The sequence below is a fragment of the Bactrocera latifrons genome, unplaced genomic scaffold, assembly GCF_001853355.1.
Source record: "Bactrocera latifrons isolate USDA-ARS-PBARC rearing strain unplaced genomic scaffold, ASM185335v1 scaffold_48, whole genome shotgun sequence".
In the NCBI taxonomy this organism is placed as follows: domain Eukaryota; kingdom Metazoa; phylum Arthropoda; class Insecta; order Diptera; family Tephritidae; genus Bactrocera; species Bactrocera latifrons.
The window spans coordinates 1,039,827-1,058,526 of NW_017537134.1; the positions used below are offsets into that span (position 1 = coordinate 1,039,827).

Below are 18,700 nucleotides of genomic sequence, written 5' to 3' on the forward strand. Positions count from 1 at the left end.
ACCGCAGCAGTTAGTTGCGAAGATTATGGATTCGGAGTAAGTCGCACGACGATCGGGAGTAAATTCCTACAAATCACATACCGGAAATTAATTAAATTATTTTTTTAGAATTCTAGAGCCAATAGTGTCCACCGCAAGTGGCAAGGTGAGAGGTCAACTTCGTGAAGGTATCTACGGTGACACCTATTACAGTTTCGATGGCATACCTTATGCGAAGCCACCACTTGGTAAATTACGCTTCAAATCACCACAGCCGGTCGAGCCTTGGCTTGGCGTACGCGACTGTATCATATGTCCGGCGAAATGTATGCAAAGCAATCGTTATAATGGCGCGATTGAGGGCATTGAGGATTGCTTGTATTTAAATGTATTTACGAAGAAGGTGAGCTTGGCAACTCTTTAAATACAATAAAATATTGCATAACACTGTTTATTTTAATGTCACCTAAACCTAGTTACTCTCTGCAAAGCCTTTACCGGTCTTAGCTTATTTGATTGGTGGACGTTTTACAACCGGAGATGCCTCACGTAATAGTTGGGGTCTGGATTACCTTATGATGAAAGATGTAATACTTATAAGTATTGGATTTCGATTAGGTGCTTTAGGTAAGCGACAAATTATATGAGAATTCGAAGCCTGGATTAGTGAAACGTTTTAAAATAAAAAAGTACTTAAAACCGAAAAAAAAACTAGTGTCCAATTTCAAACCACTTAGGCTTTCTCAGTTTCCCGGAACCCGAACTTCAAGTGCCCGGTAATGCGGGCCTCAAAGATATCGTGATGGCACTACAGTGGATAAAGAAAAATTGTCAGTACTTTAACGGTGATCCCGATAATATAACACTATTCGGACACAGCTCGGGCAGCCAGGCAGCACAACTGCTCATGTATGTGCCGCAATGTGAAAATCTCTTCCACAAAGTCATACTAATGTCCGGCATGCAAATGCACTTGCGCCGCATTCCCCAACTAGAATATCGCTTCGCCAAGCACTTGGGATATAAAGGCCAAGAGAATAACCACGACATACTTGCCTATCTAAGCGCATTACCGGCAGAGCGCCTTTGCGATCTTGAAATTTTGACGCCAGAAGAACTCAAGCAAGGCCATTTTTTTGTATTCTCTCTTACACTGGAAAAGAAATCTGCGCCAGATGCTCTATTGACCAAGGACCCACTTGATATGTATGCTGATAAGCAATCTTGGTGTCACAGTATACCGCTGGTGTTAGGTGGCAACTCATTTGAGTCTCTTATGCACTACAAGTATTTCACCAAGGAACCTGAACTATATGAAACTCTCAGAAAGCATCCTGAGTACTTGCTCTCACACGAAGTCAGAGAGAAATGTGATATGCACATACAACAACAACTCGCAAAGAAGCTTATCCGCTTGCATTTAGGTGTGAAGGAATTGGATATTGAACAGTCGTTTGATGTTATGCGTGTAAGTATGTAAATGTATTTATGAACCCCATCTTGTGTATAAACTAAAGGTGTAATAATATATGTTTTCATTTCTGCATATCGTTACAGCTATCGTCATATGATTTTATGTACCATCCGATATATCGCTATCTCAAAACACGAATACCTAATGCTAAAGCACCTACCTATCTTTATCGCTTCGACTTTGACTCACCTTACTTCAACTTGTATCGGATAAAGCATTGTGGCCGTAAAGTGCGTGGCGTGTCCCATGTAGATGAGCTTTCCTATATTTTCTTTATGCCAGACTCATTTAAGCTGCAGCGTAGCTCGACGGAGTTTAAGATGATTGAATGCATGATAGATTGGATAACAACCTTTGCTCTCAATTCGGATCCTAACTGTGAGAAACTAAGCAGCTTAGTTTGGGAACCACTGAATGGAGATGCTCGCTATTGTCTTAATATTAGCGATGAACTGAGCTTTATCACATGGCCAGAGGAAGAGAAGTGCGTATTGTGGGATCAATATTATAAGGAGGCGGGTATAAGAACCTTTTAGTTGATAGTTTTAGTTAGAAGTGTCACAGTATGCACACATGTTTGGCAGAAAATATTATTATTATTATTTTATTTAATTTTTTTGTTTTGATATGAGCAATTGTTTCAATAAACTTATATGAATGAAGAAACATGTTAATTATATTATTTCTTTGGATTTAAAAATATATCTTAAATTTGACTCCACTAACTCCGAACTTCTGTAGTAAGTTTTAATAATTTCGACTGATTAAAACGCAAACCTTTCTGAACAGAAATGTGAAAATAGCAAGAAAAAGTATTTTGTCGTTGCTGTCCCTGTCGGTTTTGAAAACCCCTTTACAGCCACGGAATAAGGTTCTTTTTATGGTTGCAGTTGGAAGAAGTTGATCTTGAGCACATCTGGTTTTAAAAAGACGGAGCTTCGTGCCACACAACACTTGCAGCAACCGAATTGTAGCGAGAAAAGTTTGGAGATTCAAGCTACTGTGACATCGAATGACCTCCAAGAGGATGTGAAATGGGGGTTATTTGGAATCAATGATTTTTTGTAATAAAACAGACTCTCTTCAAGTTTTAGAAGTCAATATCGAAAATGCCATTCATGACATAAGACTTGATTTAGTGGAAAAAGTACTCGACAATTGGATTCATCGAAGTCGTTCGTAGACCAAAACTTCTACGACGACGATGACGTTATGTTCAAACTAATTATATCGCCTGTACTTCACATCAAATAAAAAACACTTGAATTTCCTTAACAATTACTGTGCTCTTATTAAAGATATCATAGGACTCTTATTGGAAAACCCTGTAACATACATACTGTTGACATATTGTAAAGCACGAAAAGTTCTCTTGCCAGCAAATGAGAAAATATTTGAAATAAACATGAGCAGAGCACACATTACTTTTCTTACATTCATCACAAATACAATATCAATCACGATAATTTAGTACACTTTACCATGACAAGCGTACAATATCAAGTTTACTTTTACTTTGCCGCCAAACGCAAACAAATGTAAATGTCAATAGAGAGCTGAGTGGATGAAATGCACAATCACTAAGCAGAAGACAAGACAAGTGAACATTCCAGCAATAAGAAGAAATCAAAATGTAAGTAGAGCGGCCAGTCCAGACGCTTTTTAATTTAATTTTTAAAAATTTACAAGTTTTTATTTTTAATATAAATTTTATTTAAGGGGGTAGTAGGGTAATCTGACTTTTTTTTTACATTTTTTTTTTTCATAGAAATTTTTATTCTATCAGGAGGTATCGTGGAGTGTACTTATGAACAAATTTTTTCGGAATTTTTTGATGAGATCTGTCGGAGAAATGGCTGATTGAATGAGATGCGTTTTTTTTTTTGCGTTTTTTTTTTTGTTTGCGGACAAGATTTATCATGTTTGGATCATCCCTACTAGAATCATGAAAAAATTATGATAAATAAAGAAGTAATTAACGTTTTTCTTTTTTTTTTTTTAATTCTTCCCCATGTTTATTTACATAAATTTTTTTATAACATTGTCAATAAATTATAAAAAATTATGAATCTAGTATTAAAGATAGCCAGGCGTTTTGTGAACATTAAAAAAAAAAAATAGTTCTACAGAAATCATGTCCGCCAATTTAAAAAAACAGGTGTTTTTAGAAGAACGCGTTTAAAGTTTGAGTTGTGCGCTCCGAGCGCACCGATCGTTGAGCAGTATTATTAATTTTGGGACTTTTTCGACACTTTACAATAGTAAAGTGGGTTTCGACATTAATTCTAAGGGTATAGGAGAACAGAAAATGCAAAAAAACTAAAAAAATTTTAAAGAAAACCCTTCTGACCCCTTAAGTATTTTAATATTAACTACAATGAGCAGTAAATAGTAGGACTTTCTTCGTAGTTTCAAAATTCTTAATTATTCTTCAAAATTTAAGTCGTCCCCCTTGGCACCAAAACTTTTGTGTCAACATTTTTTTAAATCCTCGAAACAAGTTTCAGGTAAGATTGACTCAAAACGGTTTCCCCGAAGCAGTCGCTTGAATTTGCTCAATAGCCAGAAGAGACACGATATTATTGGCGATTATGCTCAGAACTGCTTTAAGCCGCAAAAATATCGCTTTTGTCTAACATTAATACATCTACCAAACTCAAATGCTCGCTGGGTTAACATTAAGGCAAGCAAGTGCTTTGTTTACGCAACCACTCTCTTCGTCATGGCATAAATTCAGGCGCAGCTAAAATTGTAGTTATAGTTTTCAACTTTTTTTTTTTTGTGCATTATTTTCTCTCTGCTGTTGCGTGTACACACTAGAACTGATCAGTAAATATAATCGAGGTAAGTGCTTGTTAAACAAAATTGTCTTTTACCGCTCGCGACAGCGCCGTTGCGCCTGTCATGCTGTGCTTATCTGCAACTTGTACGCCCACAAAGGCTCCCTCGACGTTGAAGCAGAGCCGCAAAGCCATTTCTGCTGGCAGCGCGATACATACCACAGGTCAACGGTAATGTATAAATAAAATTGCTGTCATAATGTTTGCATGTAAACACACGTTCACACACCCATACATAGAAGCGTGTGCTGCATGTCGAGCCTTTGACGAGTGTTGAGTAGTCGGTGATTTCTTTGGTTTCACAAAAAAAAGTGGAAAATTGTTTTCCAACGTTAATGGAAAATTCTTATAATGGACTAACAATTTACTGCTGTGACACTGACATGCTTATCAGCGCCACAAATGCAAGCCACATGCCCCCCACCGCCGACCACCATGTAAAGCGTTGTTATGCTGCTTATCCGCTGTTAGTAATCAGCTTTTTGCTTGCCATCATAAAGGAAAACAAATTAAATATTATTTGCCGCAAAATAAGCGGCTGTCCGAATGTCCGCACGCGTGTCGCAAACAAGATTTCCAATGTAGATCCAAATCAAAGATGATAGCAGCATTTTAGGCGTGCAATTAGTGCGTGACAAGCTTGTGTGCCTTGGGCGTAGCGTACGCGCTTGCAACGCTTACACCACCACCGACGCATCAATTTCGATTATCATCATTTACATTGTCAGCACTGTTACGCCACTCAACCGGAAGCCATTCATTCCCATTCACCCACCCACACACACACACACAGTAATAATGTACAGTCTATATTTGCTTTTATTGCTGTGAATATGATCATCTTGTTGTTGCAAAGTTTGCTGTCATTGCTGCCATTTAAGTGCTTGGCTGTTGTTATTGTTTGTTGTCATCACTTTTGTTTGTCATTAACATTCATTGTTCGCTGTCATTGTCGATATTCCTTGCGGTCGCGCAGTTGATTTTGTATAAACGCTTTTGTGATGCGGTCTGCATTTTGCAATGTCGGCCATTTTCTGCCATTGCTATGTTGACTTACTCATAAAGCGAGGTTAAATTCAGTGCTTTACAGTAATTAAGCACGACAAGGAGCATAATTTATTTTAGAAGATATTTTATTGCATGATAAACAAATTGATCGTATTTCTATCTACATATGTGCATATGTATATGGTACAGTATATGTGTACAGTACATACTACAAGCACATAATTTCTGCCAACAATAATTATTTTGAAAATGCACTCTAATTGAACTGAACTATTCTCTAATTAACCTCATTAAGCACTTAGTATGGCAGTGGCTCTCAAACTGTCCGCTATTCTTGTAAGCAGTATAAATAAGACTCACTTTAAAGGCAAACTTATCACAACTGTATAAAAAAAAACCATAGAGAATGTAATTTAAAAAATAACTTATTTTTATTAAAGTTAAAGTTTTAGAAATAATTGTACCCCTTCAATGAAGAAACTTTTATAATTCTTCAAATATGACGAGTTTAAGAGATGAAGTACTCAAAGAGAAAAGAAAGTAAATACTAGTGATTCGTAATAGGAATAATAATCAATAAAGAGATACGCATTTGTATATACAAAATTTATTAGCGGACGAAATTCAAGAATGGTGGAGCCTTATATAATATCGTAGTGAGTAAGAAATCATCTGGGTATAACGGAACTACCGAAATTAACCAGATATCATAATACTAAGAAGCTGCATGAAGTACTGTACCGATTTTGTACCTACATAAACCTAAATCATTACTAGGAGAGTAAGATTCGGTACAGAATCAGTCCGCGAAACTGAGATTCTCACAACTGGTATTTGATAAAGGTATATACGGGCTCCAGTATTTTTTGCTGAAAGATGTCATATGCTTAATATACTACTATTGTGATCAAATTGAAAGGTGATTTTTGCTCACTTCTTCTCCTTCAAAATAATACCCTCCCGCTGCAATAAACTTATGCCAACGAATTTTCTACTCACTCCATCCTCCGTCCTGATGGCCATCAGAGCCTTCCTCGATTCAGCTTTTACATATATCCTCAATTGAGTCAAAACGGTGTCCTGTGTGGTGAGTGGTGAATTTGCTGAATAGCCAGAAGATACGCGAATGTAAATCAATCGAATGCCTTGGTGGAGGCACGATTTAGTTGAAAATGTGGCAAAGTGATCACGAATAACCAATGCAGTACGAGATGGTGCATTATCGCACTTCTTTGTTCAATAAATTCAGACATAGTAAAAATCGAAGAATCCACTTTTGGAGAGGTAGTAGTTCAACATGCTTCATAAGCTCAAAAATATTTTTTTAATGCCACCATATTAACATAACTCTTAACACACCAACTGATGGGCCAGTATTAACGGTACTATTTTACACAATTTTCAAGCATATGAATTCTTCGGCGAGGAAAGGTCACCTTATTGACCAAATTTCAGTGGGTCCTTTCTCGAGCCCACTTTTGGCCTTCAACTGCTTACTCTTTAAATTGAAAATTATGAAATACTAGGGGATCCAGCTACGCGTTGCTGTGGTATACATTTTATACCCTTATTTACATAATAAACTATTCAATACAGTCAAAATTTTATTAACGAATAAAGGCAAACAGGTTTATGTCGGTTTTTGAATATGTTCATACAAATAAATTTCATTGAAAAAAATAACGAACTTAAGGCCGCTTTCTCAATGTCCATAGTAGTAGGAGTCCATGCCGGACTAACAATGTGACACGTACTTTTTATATATAAAGCTTTGTACATGGGTACCGTGTATCCTAATTTTTTTTTTTTTTTTTTATAAACTTTAATGCCTCAGATGTTTAAAATTTCTCTTCAATTAACTACAAAAGTCGTTTGTAGTATTTACCCTGCATTTAATAGAAGTTTACTTTGGTAATAAAATGTTCCCATTAATCATGAAATATCTTCTTGAAGTGGTCACATAAACATATACTCATACCTACTACTAATTTTTCCTCAAACTCTTTTCACATTCACTCTACGAATATACATATTTTATCTTGTAGAATCATTTATTTACACGTAAATATGTCGCTGTGACACTTATTTGCTTAGCTAATGAAGGCAATCAAATGTATCCGAAGCGAATTGTTTGCATGCCATTACTCAATGCCGCAGTAGCCACAGCCACAACCGCTTGCTTCGAAACAAAAGGAGGAAACACTATCGCCATAATAGCCAACTATAACGGTATGTACTATAGATTTAGCACCAGGGGCGAGTTGAAAGCTGTCACAATATTGATAGAATAGTTGAAAGGCATCTATTAGCGCATTGATGGAATGATGGAAGGGATTCAAATGCAAGCATAACTGTATTTAGTATAAATGTATATATTTATTAAGCGAAAACGCAGCTGCAGTGGGGTCAAAGTAGTTGTTAAGGTAAATGTGTGAGTGCAAAGTGGCCTTGAGGGGAAATAAACTGGGATCGGTTGATTTGAGAAGTAAAAAGGTAATGGATAATTTGAAAAAACATTTCATTTAATGGATTTTGTAGGAAATCTTAACTGTTTAAAAGATGTGAACTGTTAAAATTTGATTAAAATATATTAAATTAAAATTTGTGAATTTTTTAACTCAATGAAAATAAAAACATTATAGTTTTACTTTATTTTGACCCACCGTAATATATAGTATATATGTATATGAACGCTATATTCTTCAATTTTATCAACAAACAGCAAATAAATTGTGGTGCAGTTCCATAATGTGCAAATCACCTGGGTTTCTTTTGAAAGCAGAGCTGAAATATTGCGCTCGGAGTTCGCTAAGTGAAACAATACCACTTTTCGTATTTCACTCGAACACGTAGCGTAATGCAACAATTCAATCAGCCATCGAATGCAATGCGCTGCGGATAAAACTGGAAGCAGCGATCGAAAGTAGCCAAAAGAATGAGAAATGTAAAGTAACGGATTGTACGTGGATGGGCGAGTGGCAAGCTGCGAGAATAGCTGCCTTGGAGCAATCGCTGATAACAAAACTTCAAGTAAATTGCTATAGCAAGCAGATGTGCATGCATAAGTATGTATGTGTGTGTGTGTGTGTGTATATTTGCACAAACTATTCACCAATCTGATAAATTGCAAACGAAATGGAAATGCAAAGCGAAACAAATGCAATACAAGCAGTGCGACCGCTTTCCTTTCGCCTTTCCATCACTCACATTCTTAATACTTTATTTTATGTTTCTTATATTTGTTGTGTTCGAAGCGGACAATGAAAAATTTCAACTTCAATCGCACTGCATTTTCATATGAAAAGATTAATCTGAAGTTGGCACATTCGCATTCCGTACGAAAATTGGCCAAATTGCTGGCGCGTTTTTTAGGAAAAGTGAATGAATTTGGAAATCGAATTACGATACTCGTAGTTTGAGTAGTTTTATGGTATGTCCTTCACCACAGCTCCACCAACGGTATGTCGTAGAGTTTATTTACACCAACTTCAACTTTACGGTTGTTGTTGTTGTAGCGGCAGAGTTCTGCCGAATTGACAGTCCTTGACCGAATAAATATTCGGGTCCGTTCCGGTTACGTAGACCCGACTGTCGTGGGAACGGATGACTTTTACAAAGACATATGACTTTTATAGCGATAATGAGTCATAATAATTGCCACAGATTCCTGGATTTTTGAAGCACTTAAACTCCCACAAGCACTCAATTTCCACCGAAGTTATTCTTAAATTCAGCAACATATTTCCAAACTATATTAAACACTCGTGAAGTGTTCGTCTATATTCTTTAATATAATACAACCATTTACTTAATACACAAACTCTTCATAAATTTTTCGTTCTTTATTTGCAGTTGTATGTGAAGTGTAATTTCCGTTGTTAAATTATTAATTTCCGTCAAAACAGAGTTAGTGCAAAACAAAATTAATAACACTCACCGTGTGCAGTGCAGACAACGGACCTGCTGAGCTTGCGCCCAACTTAATTCGAAATTATACACACATAAATTTACATCTCTACATATGCATAGGTAAAGTACGGTGCAAATGTGTGTGCATATATAAATAGTATGTACTCATATACATTTTTATGAGCGCATAATTTATGAACTTAACATCTTTGTTGAGAATGAATGAGCCACTATTAGTTAACGCCAATGCCATTAACCCAAACCACATTTCATCTGTTTACCACCGAGACGTGCAGACAGACGTCTAACTTACCGAATTGCTACATGGCGAGTAGTGCGTACACTCATATTTCCGGTGTAAACGCCGTGTAAAAAGTTTTAAGTGCATAGTTTCTTAATGAAGCGCAACAAAGGTGTACGTATATGAAGGAGATTAAATGGAAGATAGATGGAGTGGAGGTTAAAGTGAGGGATTGTTTATATAGTATGCGAAAATTTAATTGAATTATACTGAATAAAGTTATAGTATACTACATATATATATGTTAATGTGTGTGTGTGAGTATAATGATGGCATTAATCTATATATACGGGTGAGACTATGAGTGATTTGAATTTTAGTTTACGGTGATTACGTTTTACTCTAAGGCATTGACAGTGTTCTGCTATTTCTTACCCTTCACCAAAAGTTTATTACCCCTTTCTGTTAAGGTCATTACTTCTGAATAATATCCTTATACCAATTAGATTATTCAAGGTAACTAGTCGGCTTGTTCGCCTTAAATAGCACAGTGTTGGGCAAGCCAGAATTTTCTTCAACACCAATGTATTATATAAGATATGATTTCCGAATAAAGTTTACAGCAACCTTAGGGTTGTCCATAATTATATAGTTAAATAATTGAGTGAAAAGTGTGTAATAAAGAAATTTTTCAAAACTCAAGTTCCAAATTTGTTAGCAAAGTGATTTAAACCTTGATCTTTCTTCTTCTTAATTGGGGTAGACGCCGACACCGCGGTTATATCCGAATTTTGAACAGCTCGCCAGTTATTCCTGCTTTTCCCTGTTCGGCGCCAATTGGAGATTCCAAGCGAAGCCAAGTTCTTCACTAAGTCTTTTCAAAGTAATGCAGGTCTTCCTTTTCGTGTGCTTCCCCCGGCCTCTGCACGATATAGCACGACGGGAATAATGAGTGACTTGTAGAATTTGGTCCGAGTTTGTCGAGAGACGACTTTACTTCTAAATCGCTTACTGAATCCGAAGTAGCACTTATTTCCTCGGTCTTTAGAAAAACCGAAAAAATATTAAAATTTATATTTTATGACAAGATTGTTCAAAAAACAGTTAGAAGCATTACAACTGTCGATTCTCTTATTTTAATAAGAGTCCCACCAAACCTAACTGAACTTCTAAAACCTTTAAGAATTGCATTTTTTTCTTTACTCAAACCCTAAGGTTGGCAATGCACATCAACTTGCCAGTCCACACACACTCAACAAATGGCTTCATTTATTTATATGTCTTGCTAAGAAGCGAATGACTGGCACAAAACATTTGGCGTGAAAAATTCGCACCTGAAATCAGTGGGGCACAAACGAAACGGTCGAATAACGCACCAAGTAGCGACAGCGGCAAAACCAAGCGACAAGCAGTATGCTGCGCAAAGAGGTGGCACAATTTAAGAGCACCGAAGAAAAATGAATCTAAAACTTTTCTCTCGTAATTCTACATTTGCAACGCAACGCTTTTTTCTTGCATTCTTTCCTACTTGCAATTGTGCAATGCAATCGTACGCACTGCCCCCAGCTCCGTAAATATGCTACTACAAAATAACACAGAAAATCCTTCAACTATAAGAAACGCTAAAGAATGAGTGTTGTAGTATGTTGTGCGAGGAAAGTTTGCAAAACAGCGAAGAAGAAGTATGAAACAACAAAACCGGCGTAAAGGACACGAAAGGGTAGAGCAAAAAACGCGTAAGAATCAGCAAACAGGGCAACACTTGCTACAACAGTTGGCAACAGGATGCTGGTGGCAGGCAAAAATGTTGCAATATATTTAGCTTATAATGCGAACGCAAGTGTAGCTACGTGCAACACTTTGTGCGCTGGGCACACGGTGGAAGCGTTGAAATTCACGCTCGGCTCGCGCTGCGCCAGCTACGGGTGATTGAAAGTCTTGCATTGAGGTAATAAATTCCGCTGAAAGGATAAAGTTTATGAGCAGCAGGCACACTCAGCAGACCAAATGGGTGGCCTGCGAGGCCGCAAGCCTCGTCGGTGTGTTGTTTCGCTGGCATTCCCCTAGCTGCATGCACACAAACATGCAAAGGCGCGCACAGTTTGGTAAGCACAACTGCGGCAGTTTCACATTTCCCCTATCTGCGGGCGCAATTCTCCCGACCCCTTCACATTAGCGCTATCGATAAATGCCAGCGAGTGTTCCCTCAACGCCGTCAAACCATAAGAAAGTTGTTCAAGTAGCAACAAGGCCACCAAAGCGGCGGAGGCAACAGATCGCATTTGCACGAATTTAGGTGAGACGTTCTTCCGAGATAATATTTTAAACTATGCTACAGTTACGGCTATCGTTTCGTTGCTGCTGTTTTGAGCGAAAAAATTCACCAACCAAAAACGAAGTAGAATAAAATTTAAATAAATAAATCGCTGCGCATAAAGTTGGCGTGGAAATTAGCTAAACTAAATCTGCGTAGTTACATCGGCAACTTAGGCAGAGACAAGCACCTTTCTCTGTGTGTGTTTGGTGAATTATGTATGTAGGAGAGAGCGAACGACGTTGATGCAGATTTCTTCGGTAGCCGCTTTGCATACACACCACCAAGTGACAGGTTTTTCTCGTTTCCTTTCTTAAGGTGTTAAGAAGTGTTAAAAAAGTTTTGCTGAAAGTTGACCCGCAACTTCGAAACTATGGCAGGAGCTTTGGAATTCAGCGAATTGAAACAATACGCACTTGTAATTATTTTCTTTGCAAATTATGAGCGCTTAATTGTTGATCACACTCAATTAATAACTTTTATAATTAGTAATTTATTATTTATTTATTATTTTGTGATTACATTGAGATAAACATTAAATAGAAGTTCACGCAAGGGAGGAAAATTCTCTGATTTCCATTCACTTAGGAGTGGCCAGAAACGATTCTTTTACATATGACTCAAGCAGCTCACGACTTCCGGTCTTTGACAAAGTATCCTCTGGGTAGCCTAAGAACATCCGTTTGAAGGCGAGCTAAAGTGAGAAGGCGAAATATCCCCTACGTAGGGTTGTGCGCTGGGCTTGGGACCCGCCACGTAAATACCCTCCCCCCCCCCCCCCCCCCCCCCAATGAAAAATTCTCAACAGCCTCGCGGCTAGGCTCTTACGTCACTGTTGACAGTCATAACTTTGAAGTCGTTGATAGTTTCGTCTATCTTGGAACCAGCGTAAACACCACCAACAATGTCAGAAGGAAGCAGAGGAAGAGGAAGACCTCCACTCCGTTGGAAGGACCAGGTGGAGAAGGTCCTGGCTACGCTTGGAATATCCAATTGGCGCCACGTAGCGAAAAGAAGAAACGACTGGCGCGCTGTTGTTAACTCGGCTATAATCGCGTAAGCGGTGTCTACGCCAATTAAGAAGAAGAAACATAAAATATACTATCTAACTAAATGACAAGTTGCATAACCATCAAGCCTTAAGATACTCTATGATTTTTTCCAACACTTCGCGATATAAAATAAATCATCACTTTTTTTTGATTTCAGTTTGCTAGGAGGGACAAAAGCGTGACTAATATGTAATGGATAATAGAAATATGAACTGAATTTTATTTACGACACTTTACACTTGAACATACAAAATTTCTTAAATGTATGCCTCTGGACTAAAATATCCAATTAAAGCTCTGATCTGCATCGTAGAGATGTTGAGACTCATAGCGACCATGACTGATCTAAAGTGAAGTGTGCTCTTTTTCCTTTAAACACACATTACGGATTTGCTCCATGGTCGACTGCTGCAGGTGAGGAATAGTACGTTGGGTGTAACTACCGATGACTTTATTTTTGTTGTAGAATTTGAGCTCGGAGTTACGTTTATTAGAAGATACAGCAAATGGTGTGTATCATAAGCTATGAATGTATCTTTATAAAGAAGTTGTTGTTTAAGATAGCTAAAAACATCTATAATTCCTTATTATGTATGCGCTAAAAGAATTCGATGTTAGGTCCACAAGAAAGACATTCCCTGGTATCGTGTCAATACTAAAAAATCCACGACATTAACGACTTATTCCCAAAGGTTAGGTTAGGTTAAACTGGTAGGCAATAAGGCACGCATAGACCAGTTTTAGTCCTTTGCGAGAAGTAGTTATCCATTAGAATGCCTGCGCTTGACACAAAATTTGAACAGACTTTGCGACCTCACTATCGATACCTTCTCCAGTGTGTCATACCACCATCTACAGTCTCTTCAATCTAAAACTGTTATATAGCGTTGTTAAAACATATTAAGAGTGAAATTGTGGGAAAATTAACTAACTCGTAGATAATGCTACTTTAGAGTAACATGCAACTTCGATAGTTCATGTCAAAATTGCATGAATTTCTATTTACAATAAATATGACACTCTTCGTCAAGAAGGTTACAGTATATCCTTCAATATAGACATCGACGTTGCACAATTAATTTTGATTCCACTGTTGCTGACCGGCGGATCGGGTCATCTAGTGCCCCTACAAGCTATCGGAATTCAATTCAAAAGGGCCACCCTAAAAGTAGTCCAATAGGGACAGCAAACCACGCCATGGTTTTTATTCCTGTGAAAGTACACTCGATTATATATATGAAACTCGACTTCTTCTGCATGGTCACCACGGGCACGCTTGCGGAAATCCTAATGCTGAACCCAATTTTCGACGATTTTCAGGCATAATGGGTGGCGGCATAAAAAATATTGGCTTTAGGTCGAAAAAAATAAAAAAATATCTCTATCTTAACAATAAATAAAAGCTACATTTTTGCACAAACTAAATACTGATAGGCTTATGGGATCTCGCTTATTTGTACTATGACTTCCACTCAGCTTTATGCCTCTCTTCTGCTTTTTCACTTGGAGAGTAACGAGAATGTGGGCGCTAAGCAAGAGCTGGTCAGTTGTGGTATTAATGTGAACGCCTTCGATTCTTACTTCCAGAGCCACAAAATTAAGCACCACATTTACCTTATTATGATTATTAGGCTCCAACAAAGGTTCATTGCGCACTGATGGCAACGCAGGCGGTGTGCGAATGGAATTTCTCCGAACGACCGCGCACACTTTACAATAGAATGCATTTTTGGATTTCAGCAAAAAATCCACTTCAGCCTGTGATAAATTCCCACACGATAAATGGATGAATTGATTACATTTATGATAACTGATCTTGGGCTGAGCACGATCAACTCTATGGCCGCAAACACACGGCATTAATATAGAATAAATAATAGAACACGGAGCAAAGAAAAAATACGTATCTACACAATGACAACCGATCAAATTTATATCTGTCAAAAATGAATGGTTCTGAGCAACAAACTTCTCTGCTTTTATGCACCACGGAGTATATTACTGCCAATCTAAAAGCGATAAATTTGTATATTTATAAAGACTGAACCAGCTAGACATTTTCCATGCATGCCACGTATAATATTTGTACGTACTAGCGCGTCAGGTGACCCAGCAACGTCTCATTGCAATGTATCGCAATATTGGCGCACGAAGATGCCACTTCAAAGTTTCATTTGCTTGAAGCATTTCCCTACTTGCAGAAAGGCAAGCATTGATATAGAAAAATCATGTCTACAACAACGAAATGGCGACTGGCGTCAGGAAGCAGCAAAGGATTGCAGGAGGTGCGAGCGTAAAGTATTCGTTCCAGTTGCTATTTATAGTGTCCTTACAGTGCCTATGCGCCGTTACTGCAGGCAATTATTTATTACGTATTTTATGGTCTGCATCGGTTGCAATTAATTTATACCTTTTACTTACTGGCTGTCGAGTACACATACTTTTTCCCATGCTTTTATGTGCCAATTGTATTGCCTTCAACTGCACTATGTTTTTACCTTTTGCTATAGCTGAAGGCAATTTATGCCACAAAAGCCACTGCACTCAAGACATATGACACAGGTACTGTGCACGCGCCGAAGGTAATACAACTGAGCGTAAAGGCCATAGCAAAAATAAAAAGGAAGTTTAGCAAAAGCAGAAACAAAGCACAGGCATCTTGCCGGTCGCAACGATGGCACAACACTGTAATCATTTATGGCGTTTAGTGTGTAATTTCACGTCTAATTAGTCATTTTTGCTGCCTTAACACATTTTCCGCCGCTTTGATATGCAACTACTGTGTATATATTCGTATATGTAAAGATGGAGGCTGCTGTCTGCCCGCTGTCTCCCTCTCTCTGGCCGCATTTGCTCAGCATCACCGGCACGAAGCCCACCAAGAAGTCGCGCTAACACAAGAAGAATTAATTGAAGCCCCACCTCTTATGCCACCTTGCAGCCCAAGCGCCTGTGGATTTATTAGTTAACTTTTACACAGTGTACACCAGAGCGTATAAGTAACGGCCATACAATGGATGAATCACTGCGCGTTCAAGTGTCTGCCAGCAACGTTACTAAGCAGCGGTTGTAAACAATTTTAATTTTTTTTTTTATTGTTGCGTTGTTCACACACATACATATTTGTATGTGTGGTTCTTCCGGTATCTATCCTACTTACAGAGAAGCACTAACCGATTAACTTGTTTTTGTAAACATTATAATTTGCGCTAAATTACCGTGAAGATGAATAGTTTACGCGCAGCGTTTCCACGCCATTTTGCCACCCAGCACAACACCAACAACACCAACAACAACAGCAATAACACCAAACAATTACTGGCAATCTAGAAAGCGGAGATTTGAGATTTAAGCCACTTACTGGGCTTCTTATTTTTAGCTCTTCCCCATCTTCTGATGCTCCAGCTGGAGTAAAGTTTTTCAGCGTTCTATTTTGTGAGCTGCGCATTTACGCACCAACTTACTCTTTCAACAAACTTTTGCCGTATCCGCTCGCTTCAATATGCTTATACCAAGTGTGTATATATATGTATGTATGTCTTCCACGAATTTATTTATTGGCTTCCATAGACACGGTTGTTGTGTTGTTCGGCAACTTGTTTAAGTTGTTTGTATAAATTTCGTTGATTTTTTTTTTGCTGTTTTTGTTCTACAAGAAAAACTTCTCTAGAACAACTTTCTCGCTTTTGACTCAGCGCATTTATTTTCGGTTGCATTGGCGAATGCAGCGCTGTAATCAGCATAAATTGTTTATTTTAAAAAGTTACTCAACTCAAATACGCAACTACAGCGTATGCATTATAGTTGGAAAATATTTTGCAAAAATGTGAAAATATTATTTTTTTAAGAAACCGGATTTCAATTATATCACACAATTTTAGAAGATTTCATTTTTATAGCACTCTCACATTTGCTTCCATCCATTGAAAGCATGGCACTGATTAATCCAACTTTCGTCTGTCAACCCTGGAAAAGCTTCAAAATATCACTGTCATTTTCTGCAGTGAATATTCATGCATTAAAACCACGAAAAGTCGACAGAAGGCACAATAATATATTTAAAAAAAAAAGACAAGACATAGTTCCGTAATTTTCCAATATATTTGTTAAAATAAAAATTTAAATGTAACTGAAAATATACTTTATTATGTCCAAAGAACTTCGAAACGGAGTACTTTACTTACAAAAAAAAAAAAAAAAAAAAAAAAATCACGCAAATCGCCTAATTTCTCATGGGTTACAGGGGTACAGCCCCTTAATACTAATTAATTTCAGTTTAAGAAAAAATTTCTGCAAACTCTGCCTCAAATATTTACAATTGTAAGCACTTTCGACCTCTTTAAGCTAGAGGCTTAATTAAATTCTCCACCAACACCTTAAATGGGCTGGCAAATCTTCATAACTATTTTTTCATTTGTGACTCTCCTCAGAGTATACGTCATCCATACTTTAAATAAATAATTTCTCTTATCAGCGTTATCGTTTTAACACGTAAAAATCTAAAGCAGCTTCAGTCCGTCCACCTAACCCAAAAGTACACTCACTCATGTGCAGCCTCCAGAGGCTAGTTAAGATATCTACAAACACATATTTCTAGAATTCGAAATTTCGCTGAAAAACATTTTCCCGACCAAATTCCATGCAAACAATGTGCGGATGTGCAATAAATCCGAATATCCACTTTGCATTAGCGCTTGAGTCGCCATCACCGCTGCCGGTTTCCACGTGTGAATTTGGTGTACAGTAAGTATTGGAAGCACAAGTGTGAATACCTCGTAGCGTATGCTCGCCCACAAATATTTTCTCGCACATGAAAAATCATAAAAAGTTCAAAAAAAAAACTGCTGCAACGAAAAGAAAAACGCTTAAAAGTATTAGAGGCACTCGAACAAAGCTTTTTATAAAAAATACTCACAACGGAAGAAATGTGGCAAAATGTGCTGTAATTAATCATTTGATGTGGCAAATATGTTTGCACAAGTAAATGTGGTGCACACTGGAGCACATAAGCTCTCTTCGGAGCACCAGTATGTACAAGTATGTGTGAGGCAGCAGACGTTGTGCAAGTGGATCGATTAGAACGCCATATGCCACACATGCACTCAGGCATAGGTGGCAAGAAACAGCTACAAGCTAATACATATAATTTATATATGATATATGTACATGATATATATATAAGCTTATGTACATGGTGTATACAAATATACGTACATATGCATACATGTACCTCTCCTAAGGCAATAAGGTGACTTGACACGTGAGGTGTGGCAGAGAAAAACCGTTTGTACTCGTATTTGCTTGTGGTTGAAGTGTCATTGCCATCTGTATGCCATGGCTTAAAATACTGAGGCGATAAGTTGAAACTTGCTTTCTAAATATGCATTCCTTAATTCAAATAATTCAGCAAATGCTCGCTTAGAGACAGAATTATGCACCAGTTAAATTTGATATTATTTTAACAAAATTTATATATCATATTTTGTGTGCAGGCTTAAAAGTTTTTAATTGCTTTTGTATCTTTAATATTAAAAATATAAGCTAATGTCACTTGTGTACCTTTCGATCCTCCTTTTCAATTCTTTTACACAAGCATAATTCTTTCTCAGCTCAGGCTAGAAGTGCCGTGGGCGAGTGCCGGTCACTTGACGCATGTGTGCTAGTATTTGCATGGCATTTTGGGAGCACAAATATGAGAGTCCCGAAAATCGATTATTTCTTAATTATTATTATTACTATATTATTAGTTCAGGTAATGGTTTCAAGATTTTTTTTTTTTTATAATATAATATTCTCGAAATATTTTCAGAAAAGTCTAAGTGACCCACACAAATAATATGGCTAATATATTATAATGAGACAAGTAAGGAAGTGCTAAGAGCG

General features: G+C 37.5%; 1 protein-coding gene across 1 annotated transcript; it reads left to right on the forward strand.

The window, feature by feature from the left end:
* LOC108973449 (esterase B1-like) lies at positions 1 to 2,076 on the forward strand. The gene is made up of 5 exons (XM_018940714.1): positions 1 to 36; positions 109 to 382; positions 456 to 606; positions 717 to 1,447; positions 1,537 to 2,076. Exons 1-5 carry the CDS (start codon positions 26 to 28, stop codon positions 1,987 to 1,989), a joined length of 1,620 nt encoding a protein of 539 aa, XP_018796259.1. The 5' UTR covers positions 1 to 25; the 3' UTR covers positions 1,990 to 2,076.
* Positions 2,077 to 18,700: the final 16,624 nt, after the last annotated feature.

Bases quoted from the DNA above. Each gene is read 5' to 3' on its own strand.
- LOC108973449 (XM_018940714.1), top strand. The intron at 607-716 runs GTAAGCGACAAA...CAAACCACTTAG, and splicing joins ATTTCGATTAGGTGCTTTAG to GCTTTCTCAGTTTCCCGGAA. The intron at 1,448-1,536 runs GTAAGTATGTAA...ATATCGTTACAG, and splicing joins AGTCGTTTGATGTTATGCGT to CTATCGTCATATGATTTTAT.